Source organism: Pelmatolapia mariae, linkage group LG10_11, assembly GCF_036321145.2.
Source record: "Pelmatolapia mariae isolate MD_Pm_ZW linkage group LG10_11, Pm_UMD_F_2, whole genome shotgun sequence".
NCBI classification, from domain to species: domain Eukaryota; kingdom Metazoa; phylum Chordata; class Actinopteri; order Cichliformes; family Cichlidae; genus Pelmatolapia; species Pelmatolapia mariae.
The window spans coordinates 58,508,071-58,529,714 of NC_086236.1; the positions used below are offsets into that span (position 1 = coordinate 58,508,071).

A 21,644-nucleotide genomic window follows, 5' to 3' on the forward strand; every position below is an offset into this window, starting at 1 on the left:
ATTAAAATAGCATCAAATATTCATTTTTTTCAAATGTGGAGCCTCTGATTTTTTTTTACTGATTGTTTCTGATTAAGTGATGAATAAAATAAATAAAGCAGTGGTAGCAGCTGCCACACCTGAAACCAGGCTTTTCTGATTGGCTTTATTGCCCCTCCTATTATATTTCTTAGTTGTCTGAGTAACTGTGGTTGTATTATGTTGTAGTACTGCAGTGATCCTGGCTATAGTTTGCCTTCATGTGTTAGAGTAGCAGCCACTTTTATACTGTCACCTCGTCTTCCGCAGGACCCCAGCCCCTAAGGCGAATCAGCATTTTGGCACCACTGTGTCCAAGTCCTCAGTGAGAGGGCCTCTACAGTTTTATCTCTGCTGAGTCCAGTGGCCTCCAGTGCTTCATCTATTTCAAGTTAACAATAGATCCAGTCCATTTTGATCTCCTCTTCTTACTGCTTTCCCACCCTTTTCCCTTCCCATCCTTCCCCCTCTTCACTGTCATGTCAGTTTACTCAGTGGATTGATGTATCTCGCTGTTCCTCCACCCCTCCAGCTCTCCACCCAGCCATCTCTCTGTCTTTCTTTCATTCCTGTCTTCTCCTTGATTTGCTGTGTCTTTCAATTAGGCCATCGCTGGCCAAAACTCGGCTGGATATGACTTGCGTGCTACTATTGCCCTTCCTATATATGTGGGTGCGTGGTTGGTTGCACATCAAGTGTGAGATGTCTTGGCACAGAATCACATCAGTATCACAGTACGACAGTCCTTTATATCCTCCGCACAGCTCCAGTTTGTAGGCCTGTGGCAAGAAGTGGCTCAACAGGGAATGACTTTTTACTGTGCCCTTTTTTTCATGTCTAATTCTCTCCTTACCTAGTGCCAGAAGTACCATGTCCAGGCCAACGGGGGGCGGTGCCAACGATGTCACCCGCTTCCTGTCATCGGGCACAGCGCCAGGGTCTCCCAACTCCAACAACTCTATGTTCTCTGCTGCCAGCCAGGCTGACTGGGCAGCTAAGAGGCTGGTGTGGGTGCCGTCAGAGAAACAAGGCTTCGAGGTGAGCTGCCATGACATGCGGTGCACAAGCACAAACATTTCACTTGCAGGATGTTAACACAATAGACAAGTTTCACTTGTTTTCTCATTCCTTCCTTCCACTGTCTGAGTTTGTTAATCCCCTGGTGAATTATTGGCCCTGAGTGTGTGCCCTTAGTTAAAGGTGTGTCAGACAGGTCAGGCACAGACAAGGGTCTGTGTGTGTGTGTGTGTGTGTGTGTGTGTGTCACATTTTTTATATTTGAGGAGGTTTTTGTTAATATAGCAGTGCTCTATTTTTTCATCTTGTTGGATTATGTACTTTTGATTTGTGATGGTTACTTACATATGTAACTATGTAAGCAATAAGTCATCAGCAGTGATTACCTCTACCTCTATTACCTCTAAGCATGCATGTCAGCTTGATAAGACCTCAGAGGGTTAAGTGTAGTTAGTATCACAGGCACAGTTGTTATAATTTTATAATTTTGATTACATTATTTGCTTTTGTCATTTAAATTTTTTACTTCCACTTAGTTTCCAGTTGTGATTTGCTCATTTTAGTTTGGCTTTTAGTCTTTAAAAATATTTAGTTTCATTTTCTTTACAATTAAAAGGTGGGTGTATCCATCGTGGACAAGTTTTCACAAGCTCAGAAAAGATATTACAGTAAAAAGAAAAAAACCTGATGTCATTTAGACATTCCAGTAAAAAGAACAAACAAAAGCCTCACCATGCTTGTTGTGCTGAAACATTTAACCACATTGACCCGTACTAAAACTAAGCACATGTCTCAGTTCAGAATTTGTCTTTATTTCATTTACCTAAAATGTTTTTCACACCTCATTTGGTTAACTGTAACAACCTTGATCATGAGGCTCTCATGTTATTTGTCTCACTTCACCTTGCTACTTGTCTAATGCTCATGACAAGTTTGCAGTGTGCATGTTGAAGGAAGTGACATAAGAATTTGAAGTCTTGTCTCACAGCCTCTCTCTGTCTCTGCTGGACTTGTTTCATAAAAAAGCTCTATGAATAGAACAATACGCTCCTTCAGCCTCCCAATGTTAAAGAGGCCTTTGCAGAGACACTGACTTCATTTTACAGTCATGATCAAACACGCGCACACACACACACACACAGACACACACACACACACAGAAAGGCATGCACACTGTCATCTAGTTTCATATTCTTAGCTGGTAGTTCAGTGTGACTAACATTCACCCACATGAATGCAAACACACACAAACACACACACATTTTGCGTGTTGTGCATATCAAGTAGTGGAGAGAATAAAATGCAGCAGAGCAGGGTCCTGCAACATGGTCAGAGCTTGAGATCAGTACTTCCTGTCCAACAAGCACGAGATCAGCAGCGTGACAAAGGAGGTCGTCTCTGTCCTCATCTGTCACTGTCTATTCTCGTCATGCTGTCAAATGTAATGACACTCATGCTCCAAACCTCACTTGGTCCCATTCTGACAAACATTTTTTTAAATATAGTTACAATGTTTGCTGTATTTTAAATGTAGGTAGGAGGTTTTTTTTCTTCTGAGGTGTAGTAAATGTGTGCATTCATTTTGGCAGTTTTCTTAAGCAAACTTCAAGTTATATGAATGAAGTTCGACCTGATGTACAGGCATAACTTTCTGTTCTCCTCTGAGCTGAATAGAACTATACAGCTTAATATGCTTGATACAGGAAACTGTTTAACAGTTTGTTTGTTTTTTAAGTCAAAGATACTTTTATTATAAGTGTCATCTGTTTGGAAAGCTGTTCTGAGTGATTTTGAGTCTGCCAAGTAGCATCTTCATAGCATCGTTGTGATCCAATAAACAGTCTGTCCAAAAATCCTTTTCTTAAACAAGTGTCATTTTATTCTCAGTTACAAGGTGAAAACTCCTCAATGTTTTTTCTATTAAATCCAGTCTGCCAGCATCCGAGAGGAGCGCGGCGATGAGGTGGAGGTGGAGCTGACAGACAGCCAGCGGCGGGTGACCTTGTCCAGGGAGGAGGTGCAGCGTATGAACCCTCCGCGCTTCAGCAAAGTGGAGGACATGGCCGACCTCACCTGCCTCAATGAAGCGTCGGTGCTTCACAACCTGAGAGAGAGATACTACTCTGGCCTGATCTATGTGAGTGCACCAACCACAGCTCACACTGTACACACACATGCATGAGCAAGAGGAAGCAGTCGCTGGACACATGAAGTCCTGGATGTTGTGTACATGTGAAGTTCCGTGGGATCTCTTGTGTAAGCTGATATGCATCGGTAAGAGATGCATTTCAGCTTGTCTGGAGTCAGTTTACGAAGTTGTTGTGTGGGTGTGGGGCAGCTATGGGGGCATCTCCAGTTTCTGCTGGAAAAAAGGGGGGGTGCAGATGTAAGATGTCAGTGAAGTGGCATTTAAAGTGAAATAACATTAAGAAAATTGACTCTATTAAATGCAGAGCTTCCTGTTAATGAGTGTGTAAATAATGGAGGATGCTAAATAAGAGGTGGAAAGCCAGGAACCCAGAGAGATTGTTGGAATAGCTTCGAAGGGTGTATCATAATATTGGATAAGATAAGTGTGGGGTGCTTTCATGACTTTCATTTATGCAGGAATCATCATGGGAACTTTATTGGTGTTGACACACTGTGTGTCATCACTGACTGTGTTTACAAGAGGCGCAATTTTCCTTTGAATTTTTAAAATCAATCCTTCTGTGCACAATCCTGTGCATTATTATGTAATCCGGGATGCTCTATACAATCTTGGCAGCACTGTTGCCTCCCTTCTGTGCTTTCTGCTAAAGCAACAGTTTAATGAGATCGTGATACTGCAGATTTTACACAGGCCGCCCACAGAACATGTAATTTTTGTCAGTCTACTGCAGTCTGACCTAAATTACTTGTATTAAGTGCGTCAGAGGTCAGAAAGGTTGCAGATTTTAAAAAACAGTCATTAAACTCACTATCTTCTTCATAAAGTTGTATTTTTGAATTATAGAGTATAAAGAATAGGACTATGAGAGGGTAAGACAGTTATATTCTGCTGGGATTGACATCCCCCACATAAAATTAGGTCAGTGTGAATCTCTCTGTCCTGTGTGTGTTTTCTTCTAGACATATTCAGGGCTTTTCTGTGTGGTGGTGAACCCATACAAGAACCTGCCGATCTACACAGAGTCCATTGTGGAAATGTACCGAGGCAAGAAACGCCACGAGATGCCCCCTCACATCTACGCCATATCAGAGGCTGCTTATCGCAGCATGCTGCAAGGTACTTAGCACTGTCTGTGACCTCTAACCCTTAGTTAACTCTGACCCTGTACATGTTCCGTGATCTTTGATCATTAAGCCACATTGTGAATACTGTTTCAAGGTGTGGTATATTCCTGGCTGTTATCAAAAGCCTGAAAAGTTAAAACAAATATACGGGAAGGTATTTTTACAACTGAGATTTCCAAGAGTGGCACTCCTTTTAACGAACAGTCAATCCAGTGATATAACTGTGTATTCGTTGTGGTTAACCGCATAACTTTACATGTAATAGCAATTCCTGACAGATACTTTTCATGCCCTCCCGCCTTTCATGTTGAGTTTATTAAATGAGACAGAAAGGGTCGGTTGAGCAATGTCTCTGCCTTTGAGTGACTACCTGAGATAACAGAACAGGGCAGATGAGACTCTTTAGTCGAAATTACTACCTCACACCTCTTTAGGGGTAGGTGTGTTACCGAGGTGATTCAACCTGTATGACCAGTATGAATTCTTCCAGGCTGAGCGCGTGGGAATCTTAAAAGCAAATCAAGCAATGTTGCAAACAGTGTCCACCCATTGACTACCAGTGTTGAGTGGTTTGGCAGCCTGGAGAGACCAGTTCAGCTGGTGACCAGCTTCGCTTTACAGCTCTTATTGAAAAGAAGTGACTGACATGCCGAGAAAAAGGGCTCAAATACACAGAATATTTATTTGGCTGCATGGATTTCCACAGCACTTCATGCCCAGTTTGTGGGGGTGGAGGTTTAATATAACATGAGCCAGCTAATGCCTTAGAAAGCCTCTTCACTCCCATGGAGCAATCTACAGTGTGTTATTTCAAGGAATCATATGTCATTTATGTAATTCATTTTTATTTATTTTAGCCAAACCTGTTGTTGAACGGTTGGCGTTTTATGTCACCCCCATGACCTTGTGACGTGTTTTCTCTCCCACAGACAGAGAAGATCAGTCAATCCTCTGCACGTGAGTAGCCTGCAGCAAGACATCAGTGTGTCTCTGTGTACATGCTTTGTCATTTGGGAGGAGCATTTTTCTAGTGTTTGCTGGAGTCCTTCTGCATGTGTATATTTAGTGTGCATTCGCTTTAATTAGTGTGTATTGAGGCCTGCATGCACTCATGTGTTTATATTTGTAGCTAAATGTGGTGCAAATCAAAACACTCTGGTCCTTTTATATAGATCAGAAGAGGAAAATGTGATAATATCAGAATTTTATCTGGGATTTTATATTTTCGCCAAGAAAAAAATAAAAATCTCAGCTGAGTAAATTTGCATCTTAGTTATTCTTCCATGTAGCTACGTACACAGTTTCTATAATTGAGAGAAAAATAACACAGAAAATCAACTAAGACTTCAGTACCATATTGTGAATATAGCCAGCCTCCTCTCTGTGTGCACCCTACCTGCTTGCTTGCCTCTGATCCTACCATCCTGCTCTTCTTCCTGCCAGACTCTTCCTGTCATTGTCAAGGCTCCCAAATCAGGCTCATCTCGAGTCAGTCTCAAAGTGTGTGTGTGGAACAATTCGGCTGATTCTTTCAGATCTTTTACAGCTGCTATTTTTGTTCCTTTCTCCTCCAATATTCTCCAAAAGCAACAACACTAGCATAGCCTATATCCTTCACACCTGCCTTCTGTTTAGACCTGTGGTCTTTGAATGCACTGCATGGGCTCTAATGTTTATTATTGTGACGAGTGTGCGTTTGGCCACTTGTTCCTGTGGATTCTCTCTGTGTAAAAATTATATATACCAATTCATTATTGAGACCATATGTTGAAGACCGAACATTTAGACCAACGGGGGAATTAGCTGTGTTCCTTACATAGTTTTGTGTTTGTGTTTCAGAGGAGAGTCCGGAGCTGGGAAAACAGAGAACACTAAGAAAGTCATCCAGTATCTGGCTCATGTTGCCTCCTCCCATAAAGGTGGCACTCTGGGTAGAAAAAAGGAAGCTGTGCAGGTATGTTACAGCAGAGGTGCAACAGAAGTGTGAACAGAAGAAGAGCAGCTGGGAGAACACATCACATACAGAAAGGCTTTATAGAAACTTGGGAATAAAACAGGAGGGGAATAACAGGAAGGATAGAATGGGTAAAGAAATAACCAAGGATTGATGTGAGAAACCAATAACTGCACTCTGCACTTTGGACTCTGCAAATACTGTACAGTTTAAATGAACGCAGTTACAACTATTTCAGGTTGACATTGCTGTTTACATATTAGGCAGTCTTCGACCACTAAATCACCAATCTAGGAAGAATATTGCATGTTTTAAGCGTGAAATGCTGCCCAGCTGGTGTATATGTAAAGAAAGACTGATGCTACTCTTGATGTCTTACAGTTAACTTTGGGTCTAAAAACAGGGGCTGTTAGTGTAGAAAGACTAAAAACAAAGTGGAAACAGCTTGAAAAGAATGTCTTACTTTCTGTGACTCCTGCACTGCAGTGTTTTAAGTGATTATTAAAGGGAGGCTGTGGAGCTTAGCTGTAAATTAAACTGTTGTGTTTACATTGAGTGTTACTCTCCAAAATGCATTGTGTGTCTAACAATCATGTCGAGTCAGCTTCCTATAAAACCGTATGTTAGTGCCTTCATTGTTGACATCCAACTTCATGAGCTAGCACTCTTCTTCTTCTTCTTCTCCTTCTTCTTCTTTTCTTTCTTTTCTTTCTTTATCTTCTTCTTCCCTGTTAATTGATATTATAAGACATACCAGGTTTTCTGTAGGTGCAGTTAAGCTTATTGTATCTTAGCTCGGAGTGGGCTTCTTCTTTGAATCGTTCCGAGCATTATTTCTTACCTTCCTTCCTGCACTGGTTTTTCCTTCATTTTCTTCCATCTGCACTGTCCTTCTCTCTTGCCTGCATGTTCAGATGGACGGCTCTAGGTCCTTAACAAGAGGCAGCACTATAGTGAACAGGGTGAGTTAACTCTGTCTTGCTGCCCTGTCCTTACTTTTGCTTTTCTCCTGCCCTGATTTCTGCCTAATGAACTCCGACTAACTCAAAGCAGAGTAACCTTAAACCATTGAACTGTCACTGCTGATATTGTTGCTCATTAACAGTGAAGCCCTAGACAGTATATTTGATTTAGCCTGTTTCTGTTCTTTTGTTTGTTGTTATGATTGTTGTCTTATTTGTCTTTTTATTGTTTGTTTGTTTATCCAATCCACATGTTTACCCATCCACCCAATCTCCTCCCCCTTAAAACTTCATTTTTTTCCACACACAATTCACCAGAGTATGCAATATGTGAGTATGAAATATTTAGAAAACTTGGGTTTTTATTTATGGGGAGTCCTTCTGTAAAAGTGAAACTCTTCCTGTAGAATATTTACAGGACCTGATATGATTCTCTTGCTTCATAGTGAGAATCATATCTTCCTTCTTTCTGACTTTCATCTGAATAACCCGTGGTCTTGTGGGTCTTAAGTTCTGGTAGTTAGTTCAGTCTCTACTGTTATAATCGGCGGGCAGGTGGTTGCAAAGTGTTTCTGCTGTAGATGTGGTTTTAATAACACAAACTGAACATGATGCAATTGAATGATGTGGGAGCGGGTGTGTTGTTGCAGCTGTTTGTGTGTACAGCGTTTGAAGTGTACATACTCAACTATATGGCTTTGTTAATGTGTGCAGTGCACACATTGTTTGCTCTGTGTTTTGTCGCTATCAAAGGGCTGGCCTCTTGCTCTCTCTGTGTGCATCTGCCTTTTGTGTTGACTGACTGGCATTCTTTGATAGTTTTTGCCATAAAACCATCTCCTGTAACTACCTCCTTTGATGCTCATCACTGGCTGCTGCTGCATCGTCAGCTGCTGCATCGGCAGTGCGACAACTGCAATAATGCATTGCAGCGAGCTTGAATCAGCCAATATGTAGCTTCACATCTCGCTGTGTAACAGTGCTTCTCAACCAAGTCGATAGTTGCCCTTTATTGATTTTAAAAATCAATAAAAAGGTTTCAAAAAGGAAGTTATTAAACATATAAAAAAAGCAAATGTGCAACATAATTGATCCCCTTATCACAGATTGCTAATGAGAGACAAGTATTTAAATTATGTTGAGAATCATTTGTTCTTGTGACGGGGAATGGGGAGTGTGTTGGATGCTATATTGGGCCCTAAAATGCATCAGTATGTGTCACTGCTCTTCAAGACTGAGTCATGTATTTTTTTGTATTTTACATAACAGATCGTTAGTTCCTCTCAGCAGAGCAGTGTTAACGTGTGCATTTTAGTCCAGAGGCCCCCATGGAGGTCTTTCTGTGAAGCTGTCATGTCGGTAGTTTTGTCTGATCAGACGTCTCCTCTGTTTCACAGGGTGAGCTGGAGAGACAGCTGCTGCAGGCCAACCCCATACTGGAGGCCTTCGGCAACGCAAAGACTGTCAAGAACGATAACTCCTCTAGATTTGTAAGAGTGGACTAGATTCATTAATTGGATAGATAAAGTTCTGCCGTCAGTATAAAAAGAAATGAACTGAAACATGAGCCACCTCTCCTGCTTTTTCAGGGTAAATTCATTCGTATCAATTTTGACGTGGCGGGATACATTGTTGGTGCCAACATTGAAACCTGTATCTTTCTGCTTACTTTGTGAAACTGCACTTCCTCCTGCCTTTACAGCAAAGGGGAGTGAGAAGGCAGACGGTCTTTCTGAATTTTTACTTGAATGCTTGCTTGTCCGTGTTCATTTGGAAAAGCATTTAAGGGTTTACCTGTGTACCGTACTAGAAACAACTTTAAAATGGTTGCACATATCCATAACTATATAAATTCAGACCTCCTTGAAAAGTCCCGGGCCACCCGTCAGGCCAAGGATGAGAGGACTTTCCACATCTTTTACCAGTTGTTATGTGGAGCGTCAGAGGAAACTCGAGGTGAATACAAGTGTCATTATAAAACATATGTGCTATTTTTGCAAAACCTACTAGTAAACTGTGTCTAAAACTTGCTGTATTTTATGTCTCTAGCGGACTTGCTCTTAGGAACTGCTGATCAGTATCGCTTTCTCAGTGGAGGCTCGATACCTGTTCCTGGTCAGAGCGATTCAGAGAATTTCACCCAGACTATGGACTCCATGGCTATTATGGGCTTCACCCCTGAGGAGTCGATATGTAAGAGAACAGAGGCGGGGAAAAAAATTGGGTATTTTGTGTCTTCAATCCTTGCTATGAATCACCTTCCTCCTCCCTGTCTTACTTCTCTGCAGCCATGCTGAAGGTGATCTCTGCTGTGCTCCAGTTCGGGAATATATCCTTCATGAAGGAGAAGAACCATGACCAGGCGTCCATGCCTGATAACACAGCTGCTCAGAAACTCTGCCATCTGCTGGGCATCAATGTGCTGGAGTTCACTCGGGCCATCCTCACCCCGAGGATCAAAGTAGGCCGAGAGTATGTGCAGAAAGCCCAGACTAAAGAACAAGTAAGATCTTATATGCAAAAAAGGCACACATGCTCATACATAAACAAACATTTGTCCCTGTGGAGTGTGACTATACATACGTTTTCTCCTAGGCTGACTTTGCTGTGGAGGCCCTGGCAAAGGCAACATACGAGCGTCTGTTCAGATGGCTGGTCCACAGGATCAACAGAGCTCTGGATCGCAGACAGAGACAGGGAGCCTCCTTCATAGGCATCCTCGATATCGCTGGATTTGAGATCTTCCAGGTGTGTTCATGTGATGATGCAGTATAGTGAGAAGTTTAACCCAATCTAGCACAGAGGATGACTTTGTTCTCAAAATATAATAAATTGTCTGTAATTAAGTGAAACATGTAACATTAAGGGATATTTCTAGCATTATATTTGTATTTTTTGTGGAGAATAAAACAGCATTACAGATGTGCAGTGGTGTGAATTATATACAGTTTTATGTCTTTACAAATCCAACAATGTACCTGTACTTTTTCAGTGTACATAACATGAATTTTTCAATCTTTGTTTGCTTTTCTAAACCGATCCTATGCAGCTCAACTCCTTTGAGCAGCTGTGCATCAACTACACCAACGAGAAGCTGCAGCAGCTCTTCAACCACACCATGTTCATCCTGGAGCAGGAGGAGTACCAGCGAGAGGGCATCGAGTGGAACTTTATTGACTTTGGCCTGGACTTACAGCCCTGCATCGACCTCATCGAGAGACCAGTACATGCACACTAAAACACATTTTTACTTTTCATGAGATGAGACTAGATGCTGATAACTGATATGTGCTTTCCATACAGATGGGACAACAGATTGTTTATTTATAGTTAAATAAAGTGCAGATTGTGAACGAGCCCACTGATTAACTAATGCAAGCAAACAGCATCAAATAATTCTTTAATATTTTGTCATTTTGAATGAGGAAATCCACATTTTGCTAATAATTTCCCCCCTGTTCATGTCAGGCCAACCCACCTGGTGTTCTGGCCCTTCTTGATGAAGAGTGCTGGTTCCCTCGGGCCACAGATCGCTCATTTGTGGAGAAGCTGTCTGCTGAGCAAGGCAGCCATCCAAAATTCTTCAAATCAAAGCAGCCACGTGGGGAAGCTGACTTCTCCATTATTCACTACGCTGGAAAGGTATCCCTTGACTTTTGTTTTTCTTTAATCTATCCTTTCAAATTTAGGCAGCCCACGTTTTGACTTTCAGTGATGATCTGTCTCAGCTTTGATTTCTACCATGTGACCTCTCCTTCCACAGGTGGACTACAAGGCAAATGATTGGTTAGTGAAGAACATGGATCCCCTGAACGACAATGTGGCGTCTCTTCTCCACCAGTCATCTGATCATTTTGTCTCAGAGCTTTGGAAAGAGGGTGAGACTTTCTGTTTCACACACTTTGTAAATGCTGCCTTTACAGATTTTGTATTGAAAACTTCAGCATTTTTTGCAACTGTGTCAGTTACAAATATTTAAGCTATTCTGGTGCAAAAATGTATTAACGTTACTACATTTCTCTCCTCTCTTACATGCTGTTTCTTTCTCGCTTTCTTCTGATCTATCTCCTTCTTGTCTTCTCCTCTTTTGCCTGCTCTTTTCCCCTTTTGGGCTCCTTCTTTCCTTTCCTATGATCTTGCTCCCTGTGGTCTCCTGATGCTTCCCGATCAGACATTCAAACTCTTCCTCGTGTGTACTTCTTTGACTCCTATGCCACACTGCAGACTAATGGCGCAGACAGTAGGTTTTTGTACCTCGTTACAATCCTCCCTCTGGCCACTGTTGTTTGCTGGCTGCCCAGTTTTTGTTGTCTTTATTGCTTTTTCTGCCATTTTCCCCTCTTTTTAGTTGATATTTTTGTGGTAGTGTTGTGTTGTATCATGTTGTCTCTGTGCTGTTGTGTTGCTCTCTAATTTCTCTTTCACCACATTTTTGGCCTTCAGTAAAAGTGCCGTGACTCTGTGGTGACACATTTCTTCACTGATAGTAATTCTCGTAGTGATTCTTGTTTGTAGAAGTTTCACTTCATTTGTCACAAAAGCCACATTCAGGATCACCTTAGAGTGTCTGTAAGTAGAAAAGCTTTATTGAATTCAATTCAATAATTTAAAATGAGTCAATTGGTTGGCCCGGATACATTTACAGTCATGTTAATTAACGTGCATGGTCTCTAAACAAAAAAAATGAAAGCGTACTTGCGTGCAGAAATGTGATCCTGAATCAGCTTTAGAGACGCAACATGTTGCCTTAGAGTATTGACATGTCAATAGCGTAGTATGGTTTAACCAGTGTAGACCTTTAGCTTTAGCTTTAGTCATCAAAGAGTGATCAGTGTGTTTTTTTAGTTTAGATCACATCTGATGAACTGGAGCATATTGATCCGAGTGGTGATACTGGCCTCTCTGTTCTCTCTACTTTTTACTCCCGTGTATGAAATTAGCTTCATACACTTAACAAAATAAACCATCAGTCTTTTCAGGCAGATCTGCAGCTTTGCCTGTGCAGACATGTCCAAAGTTAACAGGTTGAGCTTGAAAAACATTACCTGTGAAACTCATGCACTGTATTAAGTGTTAGTGTTAGTGTGTGTGTGTGTGTGTGTGTGTGTGTGTGTGTGTGTGTGTGTGTGTGTGTGTGTGTGTGTGTGTGTGTGTGTGTGTACTGGCTGTGGAAATAGATGCTATGGTTCTAGTTTTAAAAACTAATGATGGCCGAAATCCATCTCATATATTATTTCTGTCCAGAGCTTGATAGGAGATATGAAACCAGGTGTTGTTGCTATTGTGTAATAGCATTAACCTGTTCACTCACTCATGAAATGCCAAATCATGCTTTTTTATTTATTTATTTATTTTTAACTTCAGCTAATTGATCATTTCTGCCAAAAGTGAGACCCTGTGCTCTGTTTCCTTCTAGTGGACAGGATTGTGGGTCTGGACCAGGTGTCGTCAGGAGAGAGCAGCGCGCCGGTCACATTCGGAGCAGCAGGACTGAAGACAAAGAAAGGAATGTTTAGGACTGTTGGGCAGCTTTACAAGGAGTCTCTTACCAAGCTGATGGCCACACTGAGGAACACCAACCCTAACTTCCTCCGCTGCATTATCCCCAACCACGAGAAGAGGGTGAGGCAGGCGGTCAGGATGAACTAGTGAGAAGAGATAATAGCCTTCTTTCTGCTGACTCTTTACCCATTTACTTTTCTCAGGCCGGTAAGCTTTCCCCTCACCTGGTTTTAGACCAGCTGAGATGTAATGGTGTTTTGGAGGGCATCCGTATATGCAGACAAGGATTCCCTAACCGCATCCCGTTCCAGGAGTTCAGACAGAGGTGCGTATTTGTGATGGTCTTTTTGATTCGTGAAGTGTGAACTACACGCACACACTTCATGCCACTTTAAGAATCTTTTATGGCACCTGCCAGTAAATCTTTCTGCTCATCGTATCATTCACTCAATCGCACATTTATCATTTATCTTCCAGATATGAGATCCTAACCCCTAATGCCATTCCTCGCACCTTCATGGATGGCAAACAGGCATCAGAACTCATGGTATGTAACTTTCAAGCAGCTAAAACTTCACAGCATTACATACAGTTGTTCAGATAGAAGCTTGACCAACTCCCCTGCTGCTCTTCCAGATCAGAGCTTTAGAGCTGGATAAAAACCTGTTCAGGGTGGGTCAGAGTAAAGTCTTCTTCAGAGCTGGAGTCCTGGCTCACCTGGAAGAAGAAAGAGACCTAAAGATAACTGATACCATCATACGCTTCCAGAGCGCTGCCAGAGGCTTTCTCTCACGCAAGTAAGACTAATTACTAATAGAGAACTATTATAGGCATCTCATTAGTTTTTAATGTCTTTTATATATAAATTCAATATAAAATATAAATGGAAGAATAAGATGAAATTCATGTTACTTTAGTTATTGGTCAGTTTAACAGCCTTTTTTGCTACCTGAGGTAAAAGAGATGGAGGACGATAAACATGTAGTACGGGTGAGGTTTCTCTGCAGCGCTAGTAGCTGTGCAGTTGGCAGTTTTGTATTTCACTCTTAAAGGAGCATTAATATTTAACAATTTGTCAGCCCCTATCAGTGACTCAGGTGTTGCAACAGTTTTGAAAGGTATTTGGCAAAGCCTGAATTACATAATTAATTATGGTTATATGTTTACACTGGTGACTAAATGGAAAAAAGTCTATTCATTGTTATACGTCATTTGATTAATCTGGTGTCAGGTACATATCTGTCATACATTTAAGACACAAAATAAGTTTCAGTTGTTTTACATAATCTATTGTTTAAAGATTTATTAAAGAATAACAAGACATGATTTTTAGTCTAAAAATTTCCATGTCCCGAAAAAGTCTCCCCAATAATGACGTTTATTAATAAACTTCACTATGTTAGTGATATCCTAAAACAGCAAAGTAAATATGTGGAAGGTGTGGTGGAGAACAGGGGAAAACATAGTTATATGGACCAAAACTCATTACCAATAATTGATAGTTGTTTGTTAACCTTGTCAAACGCCTGCTGATATTACTCAATACTGCAGCATCTTTCAGTACCTTTTCAGGTGAATACAGTACGTGTTAATACCTCTACTCTGATTCTAGAGGTACACTGTGCAATATTAAATAAAAATGTGATTCTCATTGATGCATTATGTTTGTTTTATTGCTTTCAGAGCCTTTTTGAAGAAGCAACAGCAGCTTAGTGCTCTGAGGGTGATGCAGAGGAACTGTGCTGCTTACCTCAAACTCAGGAACTGGCAGTGGTGGCGACTATTTACTAAGGTGCTGTGCAAACTTCTCGACATGACATGAAATGCAACCCACATTAAACATAATATACAACTAAAGGCAAGGCAGTGTGAGAGTAGAAAACCTTGTAAGGTTGGGAATATTCTTCATATTGACCCCTGTCACCTCACCCAAACAGGTGAAGCCCTTGCTGCAGGTGACACGACAGGATGAGGAGATCCAAACCCGGGAAGCAGCGCTACAAAAAGCCAAAGAACAACTCACCCGAGCGGAGCAGGACTACACAGAGCTGGACAGGAAGCACGTTCAGGTAAACAAACCTCATCCTCATTGTGCTTCCTATCCACCACAGCTCTGTCTTTGCCTGGTTTACTGTCAGTCGGGGCCTCACTCATCACCACTCCTCCGTTTCTGTCACATTGTAGCTGATGGAGGAAAAGTCAGTGCTGGCTGACCAGCTGCAGGCAGAGGCAGAGCTGTTTGCAGAGGCGGAGGAGATGAGGGCCAGGTTAGCCAGTCGGAAACAGGAGCTGGAGGAGGTTCTGGGCGAGCTGGAGACTCGACTGGAGGAAGAGGAGGAGAGGGGTGTGCAACTGGCCAATGAGAAGAAGAAAATGCAGCAGAATATACAGGTTATAAAGTTGCTGTCTTTTTATGTCAAAACTTTGTAAGAAAGATTGTAAATTGACATTAAAACAAGCTTGCCTTGACATTGCTTTCTCTGTTTTTGTCAGGACCTAGAGGAGCAGTTAGAGGAGGAGGAAAGCGCCAGACAACGCCTCCTGCTGGAGAAGGTTACCCTGGAGACCAAAGTAAAGAGTCTGGATACAGACCTGGCCACTGCAGTAGAGCAAAGAGACCGACTCGGCAAGGTGAGCGTCACATTAAATTTTGTCAAGCAATGAAAAAAATTATTTCTCTTTTCTTTTTAAAAAGGTTGTTTCACAATCTTAATAGCAAACCCAAGCATTACAGCAATACAATTACAGTTGCACACTTACATTTTTCTTCACTATGTTGGCTTCATTTTCTAAATAAATTGAAGAAAGAAGAAATAATAACTTGAAGAAAATAAAACACGATGAGACTGGGATTGCAATGAGGTAAAATAGGTCAGGAAGGGTTGCTACTTGAAAGCAATTATTCCTGCACAGTTACTAATAAAAAAAATGTTTCACGCATCATCGTTTCTCTCTGAGCAGGAAAAGAAACAGCTGGAGGAGCGTCTGAATGAGGTCACCGACCAGCTCACTGAAGAAGAGGAAAAGACAAAAAGTTTGAACAAGCTCAAGAACAAACAGGAAGCTGTTATCGCTGACTTGGAGGGTAACTATGCTAAACTAATTTTGACCTTCACACAAATTTGTTTCCACACAAGTAATCACACTAAGGTTGACTATTTATGTATTCAAGAAGCACGTGTCCCAGCAGGAATGGACGCTGTAGTCCTGTCACATGCCCATAGATAGATAGATAGATAGATAGAGATCATATGTCGCTGCATGAAGCTTTAAAATCAAGAGCTCCATTTGTACTTAGATCGAAAACAACATGCGGAAAACTTATTTGAAAGTATATATGTCCAGAGCTTTTACACCTGCAAGAATTTTTCAGGCAGGTAAAAAAAATTCCTTCAATGTGCTGTTTGATCTCAAAGATTTGACGAATTAGTCCACTCGTCTGTCAAGAGCTGCAGTTACACGTGTCAGGTCTGCTGAAGGTGCAGCCTGCTTCCCAGTTACAGCAATGCAACACCGTCCCAGATGGTAGTGCGGAGGGGTTTTTGTATTTATTAGTGCTGTACAGTGTAACTGATGTGCAATCAGAAAGCAACGATTTATTTCTGTCACTCACTGGTTTGTTTTGACAAACATACCTCCCTCTGTTCAGTCACCTTATAGATGCACTATCCTTTTCTCTCTTAAGCCCAAATTCAGCTACTTGACAGTAAAATAAGTCCAACAGAATTTAATTCTAATGGTGGTCCCTGCATTGGAAAGCCACTGATCCCCTTTAAAGTTTACTGTAAAAAAGCTTCTGCTGTAGAAATGTGGCTATTAAAAGTGTTTTAAATCACAGTCTGAAGTTTAACTATCTAATCCAGAATTCTATAAAAAATATCTGAACATTTAACAAAATAGTCAAAACTCTGATTTTTGTGCACCCTTACTGAATGGAGGAGTCTATGTTTTTTGCAGTGTCAGGGTTTCTGCAGTCAAAGCAAGGAGCATGACTCAAACTTAGGGTGAACAAGGCAGCCAGGAACTGTTTTAAGGTAGTTTACTGCAAAAGAAGAAGTTTACAAGCAAGGAGAGCTGGAGAGCAGATATAAGTACAGGTACTAATGAACAAAGTGGAAACATGTTGAGTTAGGTGTGGCATGACAGGAGTTTAGTGACATCTGGTGGGTGGATGGGGAAATGCAGGCTTATTTACAACTGTAATAACTTTACTGTTTAAATTCTGTGATTTGTAACTTACTCCATTGCTATTTGCAGAGCGCCTAAAGCGTGAAGAGCAGGGTCGCTTAGAACAGGAGAAGTTTAAGAGGAGGATGGAGAGTGAAGCTATGGAGGCCCAGGAGCAGCTGTCAGACCTGGGAATGCTGTCCTCTGAGCTGAGAGGCAGTCTGGCTCAAAAGGAAAAAGAAATCACCTCCCTGCAGGGCCGGTGAGACACAGAAAAGTATCAGAGACGCAGTAACTAAAATATAAGCCTGTAATGGATTTTTGAAGTTTTTTTGTGAATCTCTCAGGTTGGAGGAAGAAGGTGCACGCCGTGCTGAAGCTCAGAGGTCCCTAAGGGAGGCCTTGTCCCAAGTGTCAGAGCTGAAGGAGGAAGTAGAGAATGAACGAGGGATGCGGGAAAGAGCAGAGAAACAACGGCGAGACCTGAGTGAGGAGCTGGAGGCTTTGAGAACTGAGCTAGAGGACACTCTGGACAGCACAGCTGCACAACAGGAGCTCAGGTAGATGATGAGGACAAAACAAAGTTTACATTTAGTGTTTTTGTTATCAGACCAGAACTCACGCTTCTTATAACTCCACAGGTCTCGACGGGAAGCAGAGTTAAGTGAGCTCCAACGATGTGTTGAAGAGGAGACTCGCCGGCACGAGACCCAGCTTTCAGAAGTCAGAGTCAAACACAGCGCTGCCTTAGACAGCCTGCAGGAGCAGCTGGACAACAGCAAGAGAGTATGAGAAACACAGAAAAATTCAAATGCACATGCATGGAGACATGCGCAGTCTCTCATCGTGTCTCACCCATGCTCTGCTTCAGGCACGACAGTCCCTTGAAAAAGCCAAGGCAACGCTGGAGGAGGAGAGGCAGAATTTGACCTCTGAGCTCAAAAGCCTCCAAGCGAGTCGCTCAGAGAGCGAGAGGGGTCGTAAAAGGGCGGATAACCAGCTACAGGAACTGAGCGCCCGTCTGGCTCAGGCTGACAGAGAGAGGGAGGACAGGGAGGAGCGATTCCACAAGCTGCAGGTACAAATGAATACCAGTTTACTGGTTTGTGGTTTTAAGGTGTGTCAGTAAAGAAGTATTCTGTTTCTGTTCTGTTGAATGAATTTAACCTAAATGTGTCTCTTTTAGTGTGAGATTGAGTCCCTCTCCGGCAATCTGTCCTCCTCTGACTCCAAGTCTCTTCGGCTCGCTAAAGAAATGAGCAGCCTGGAGAGCCAGCTGCATGATGCAAGGGTAACAAATGCACACAGACACCAAGGCTGCATTTGATTTGGACATTAGCCTTTGACTGTTACAGACTCCTGTAACAGTCAACAGAAAAAGTAACTATTTCTTTAAAGTCCAGAAGAAAATCCTCTGACTGTAGGAAATTAAAAGAATTTGATCCACTGATGACTCAAAAACAACCTCATATGCACCATTGCTCTTCTCTTTTAGGAACTGCTACAGGACGAAAGTCGCCAGAAGATGGCCCTTGCCTCAAGGGTGCGAGCACTGGAGGAGGAGAAAAATGGACTGATGGAACGACTGGAGGAGGAGGAGGAAAGAGGCAAAGAGCTGAGCCGACAGATCCAAACTCACAGCCAGCAGGTAAGTCTGAGGGCCGCAGTGACTTTATTTACCTCTTAAACTGCTGCTTTAGAAAGACATCAGTTAACATTTTTCATAAAATCACAGAAGTGCTTTTCTTCAGACAGTCAGTATTAAATGTAAAGTTCTCTGTCTATATCTATGACTTATGTATGCACCCTGTGTCTGTTTTACTTCTACAGCTGACTGAGCTACGTAAGCAGTCAGAGGAGGTGAACAGTGCCGTGGAAGCTGGCGATGAGATACGCAGGAAGCTCCAGAGAGAGCTGGACAGTGCCATTCAAAGAGAGCGACAGAAGGAGGAGGAGAAAGAAAGAGTGGAGAGGCAGAGGGAGCGACTGAGGGAGGAAATAGAGGACATGACCATTGCCCTGCAGAGAGAGAGGCAGAACTGCACGGCCCTCGAAAAAAGGCAAAAGAAATTTGACCAGGTTAGAAACATACCACTGCTTCTCACATACGCACAAAGGCTGCAAATGTCTTTATGCGCAGTAACATTACCTCCTTGACCCCCCAGTGCCTGGCAGAGGAGAAGGCGGTGAGTGCTCGGCTTGCAGAAGAGAGGGACAGAGCAGAAGCAGACAGCAGAGAGAAGGAAACAAGATGTCTAGCACTGTCCCGAGCCCTGCAGGTAAATTATTTGATAGACGGCACATAAATGTTTTTCATGCATCTGTGTTTGTGATGGTAAATCGTCTGTCTTTCTGTGCGTAGGAGGCTCAGGACCAAAAAGAAGAGCTAGAGAGAGCCAACAAGCAGCTCCGTCTGGAAATGGAGCAGCTGGTGAACCAGCAGGACGATGTGGGCAAAAATGTAAGACTCTACACCTTGGGACTCTTTTTTTATTATTTCTGTCTCAGTCCTCTGTGAGTCACCATTTCTTAAATGCTTGTGCGTCAGGTCCATGAGCTGGAGCGCACACGGAGGAGCTTGGAAACAGAAGCCCAGAACCTGCGCATTCAGACGCAGGAGCTAGAGGAGGAGCTGTCAGAGGCAGAGAACTCAAGACTGAGGCTGGAGGTCACCCTGCAGGCGCTTAAGGCTCAGTTTGAAAGGGAGATCAGCACCAACGAGGAAAAGGGAGAGGAGAAAAGAAGGGCCCTGAGCAAACAGGTAGGATGGAGAATGAAAAAGGAAAGTGCTGGTGGTTCTGGTATGTGCTTTTTGTCCAAGTTAATCAGATTGTTTATGTTCTTCTTTCGATCCCAGGTGAGGGAGTTAGAGATCCAGCTGGAGGAGGAGAGGAGTCAGCGGTCTCAGTCTGTGTCATCCAAGAAGCAGCTGGAAGCAGAACTGCAGGAAGCTGAGGCCCAGGTGGAGACAGCCAACCGTGGCAAAGAGGAGGCGATGAAGCAGCTTCGAAGGCTGCAGGTAAAACAGGGTACCCACACCTATTTAAAAAATCCGTTTCCTGTAAATGTCAGTGTACTTAATTTAAAAATATCCTTATCAGGGTCAAATGAAGGAGGTTCTGCGCGAGCTAGATGAGGCAAAGGTGACTCGAGATGACGTCATCTCCCAATCAAAAGACAGTGAAAAGAAAATCCAAACACTGGAAGCAGAGGTCCTGCATCTTACAGAGGTATGTATGTCTATGTCTGTGCAAAAAAAAAACCCCATCCAATAGAAATATTAAGATATCTTACATTTATTTTTAACCAAACTTTTCTGTCTGCATGAACGTCTTTGTGCAGGAGCTGGCTGTATCAGAGAGGCAGAAGCGACAGGCCCAGCAGGAGAGAGACGAGATAGCAGACGAGATGGTCAGCAGCAGTTCTGGAAAGTGAGTTTAACTTTACCTCTGATGCATTTTGTTGATTTGAGGGGGTTTTTGTGCACCTGTGGTGTTGTTACTGAGATTGCGTTTGTCCAGGAATGTGCTGAGCGAAGAGAAGCGGAGGTTGGACGCACGAGTCAATCAGCTGGAAGAAGAGCTGGAAGAAGAGCAGACTAACAATGAACTGTTGACAGAGAGACTACGGAAGACAGCCCTACAGGTATGTTCACTCTACATGTGTCTCGGTCACACACTTTGAAGCACACACTCATCACAGCTACATTTCCACTGCAGGTGGAGACTCTGACTGTGCAGCTGCAGGGAGAGAGGACTCTGGCCCAGAAAGCAGAGGCGGCTCGAGAGCAGCTGGAGAAGCAGAACAAGGAGCTGAAGGCCCGGCTGGGGGAGATGGAGGGGGCAGTAAGGGGCAAACATAGGATGAGTGTCGCCGCCCTGGAGGCAAAAATTGAGACGATGGAGGAGCAGCTGGAACAAGAGAGACAGTACGAGAAACAGACACATGCATCAGTACAAAAATCTTCCAGTTTACAAAGATGTAACCTGCTAAAAAGAGTTCAGGCATTAAATTGCTTTATAGCACAAAATGTACATAAAAATAGACAAGGACTCTTTGGAATCACCCATTGGTTTGCAGCTACCATTTGAAGTCCACAATTTAGTATTTTGTCCTTTACTGTCTTATTTTTTAAATTTTTGTTTGGACTAGAGGTAGTTGTCAGCTAATGCTAGCCCCTACTAGCTAACAAGGAGCGTCCATAATTTATATTGAACTGGATTCTAACTTTGGTTGGTGAAAAATGTACTTACAAGAAAACAGACTTACTGGAGACACTGAACAGTCATCTCTTTAGGGGTTCTTTTAGAAAAACCAAATGCTGAAAGAAGCTTTGTATTAAAGCATGAATAGGTTCAGGCCTTAGTTTAATTTGTCAGTGGTGTAGGCCGATTCTTGTTTCATACATAAAACTAAGGGTTTCTTTATCAGTTTAAAGTAAATTTGTTCATTACATCGAATATTAATAATAATAATGTACACTTTATTGATCCCCATGGGGAAATTACTCTCTCTGCATTTGACCCATTCATTCAGTGAAGCAGTGGGCAGCCACTAAGCAGGCGCACCAGGGAGCAGTGTGCTGCTCCTTTGCTCAGGGGTAGCCGTTCAGTGGATTCGAATCCCCCGACCTTCCAATCATGGGGCGACCACTCTACCTACTGAGCTATGCCTGCCCCAATTGGGCCCTTTATAAATTTGTTAATTAGAACAGAGCTTGAAAACCTACCTATACAGTCACTGGACAC

General features: G+C 42.6%; 1 protein-coding gene across 7 annotated transcripts in view; it reads left to right on the forward strand.

Annotated features, from left to right (window-relative positions):
* myh14 (myosin, heavy chain 14, non-muscle) overlaps positions 1-21,644 on the forward strand; it is a 31,477-nt gene that overhangs the window by 3,069 nt on the left and 6,764 nt on the right. For 3 of the 7 annotated variants that reach the window (XM_063488643.1, XM_063488645.1, XM_063488649.1), the window contains exons 2-42: positions 876-1,056; positions 2,966-3,172; positions 4,147-4,303; positions 5,241-5,268; positions 6,151-6,265; positions 7,180-7,227; positions 7,546-7,557; positions 8,625-8,717; positions 8,817-8,880; positions 9,085-9,183; positions 9,277-9,420; positions 9,516-9,730; positions 9,823-9,975; positions 10,277-10,450; positions 10,696-10,869; positions 10,991-11,105; positions 11,399-11,467; positions 12,644-12,849; positions 12,933-13,054; positions 13,207-13,276; positions 13,366-13,526; positions 14,413-14,521; positions 14,667-14,798; positions 14,914-15,120; positions 15,223-15,360; positions 15,691-15,814; positions 16,987-17,158; positions 17,244-17,456; positions 17,538-17,682; positions 17,768-17,974; positions 18,083-18,187; positions 18,392-18,544; positions 18,727-18,975; positions 19,062-19,175; positions 19,259-19,357; positions 19,445-19,657; positions 19,754-19,915; positions 19,998-20,126; positions 20,239-20,327; positions 20,418-20,541; positions 20,616-20,824. In XM_063488643.1, coding sequence (XP_063344713.1) covers positions 889-1,056; positions 2,966-3,172; positions 4,147-4,303; positions 5,241-5,268; positions 6,151-6,265; positions 7,180-7,227; positions 7,546-7,557; positions 8,625-8,717; positions 8,817-8,880; positions 9,085-9,183; positions 9,277-9,420; positions 9,516-9,730; positions 9,823-9,975; positions 10,277-10,450; positions 10,696-10,869; positions 10,991-11,105; positions 11,399-11,467; positions 12,644-12,849; positions 12,933-13,054; positions 13,207-13,276; positions 13,366-13,526; positions 14,413-14,521; positions 14,667-14,798; positions 14,914-15,120; positions 15,223-15,360; positions 15,691-15,814; positions 16,987-17,158; positions 17,244-17,456; positions 17,538-17,682; positions 17,768-17,974; positions 18,083-18,187; positions 18,392-18,544; positions 18,727-18,975; positions 19,062-19,175; positions 19,259-19,357; positions 19,445-19,657; positions 19,754-19,915; positions 19,998-20,126; positions 20,239-20,327; positions 20,418-20,541; positions 20,616-20,824 — 5,687 coding nt within the window. In that variant the 5' untranslated portion in view covers positions 876-888. The remainder of the gene's footprint in view (positions 1-875; positions 1,057-2,965; positions 3,173-4,146; positions 4,304-5,240; positions 5,269-6,150; positions 6,266-7,179; positions 7,228-7,545; positions 7,558-8,624; positions 8,718-8,816; positions 8,881-9,084; positions 9,184-9,276; positions 9,421-9,515; positions 9,731-9,822; positions 9,976-10,276; positions 10,451-10,695; positions 10,870-10,990; positions 11,106-11,398; positions 11,468-12,643; positions 12,850-12,932; positions 13,055-13,206; positions 13,277-13,365; positions 13,527-14,412; positions 14,522-14,666; positions 14,799-14,913; positions 15,121-15,222; positions 15,361-15,690; positions 15,815-16,986; positions 17,159-17,243; positions 17,457-17,537; positions 17,683-17,767; positions 17,975-18,082; positions 18,188-18,391; positions 18,545-18,726; positions 18,976-19,061; positions 19,176-19,258; positions 19,358-19,444; positions 19,658-19,753; positions 19,916-19,997; positions 20,127-20,238; positions 20,328-20,417; positions 20,542-20,615; positions 20,825-21,644) is intronic. The other 4 variants (XM_063488647.1, XM_063488644.1, XM_063488646.1 and 1 more) reach the window with 4 other exon arrangements.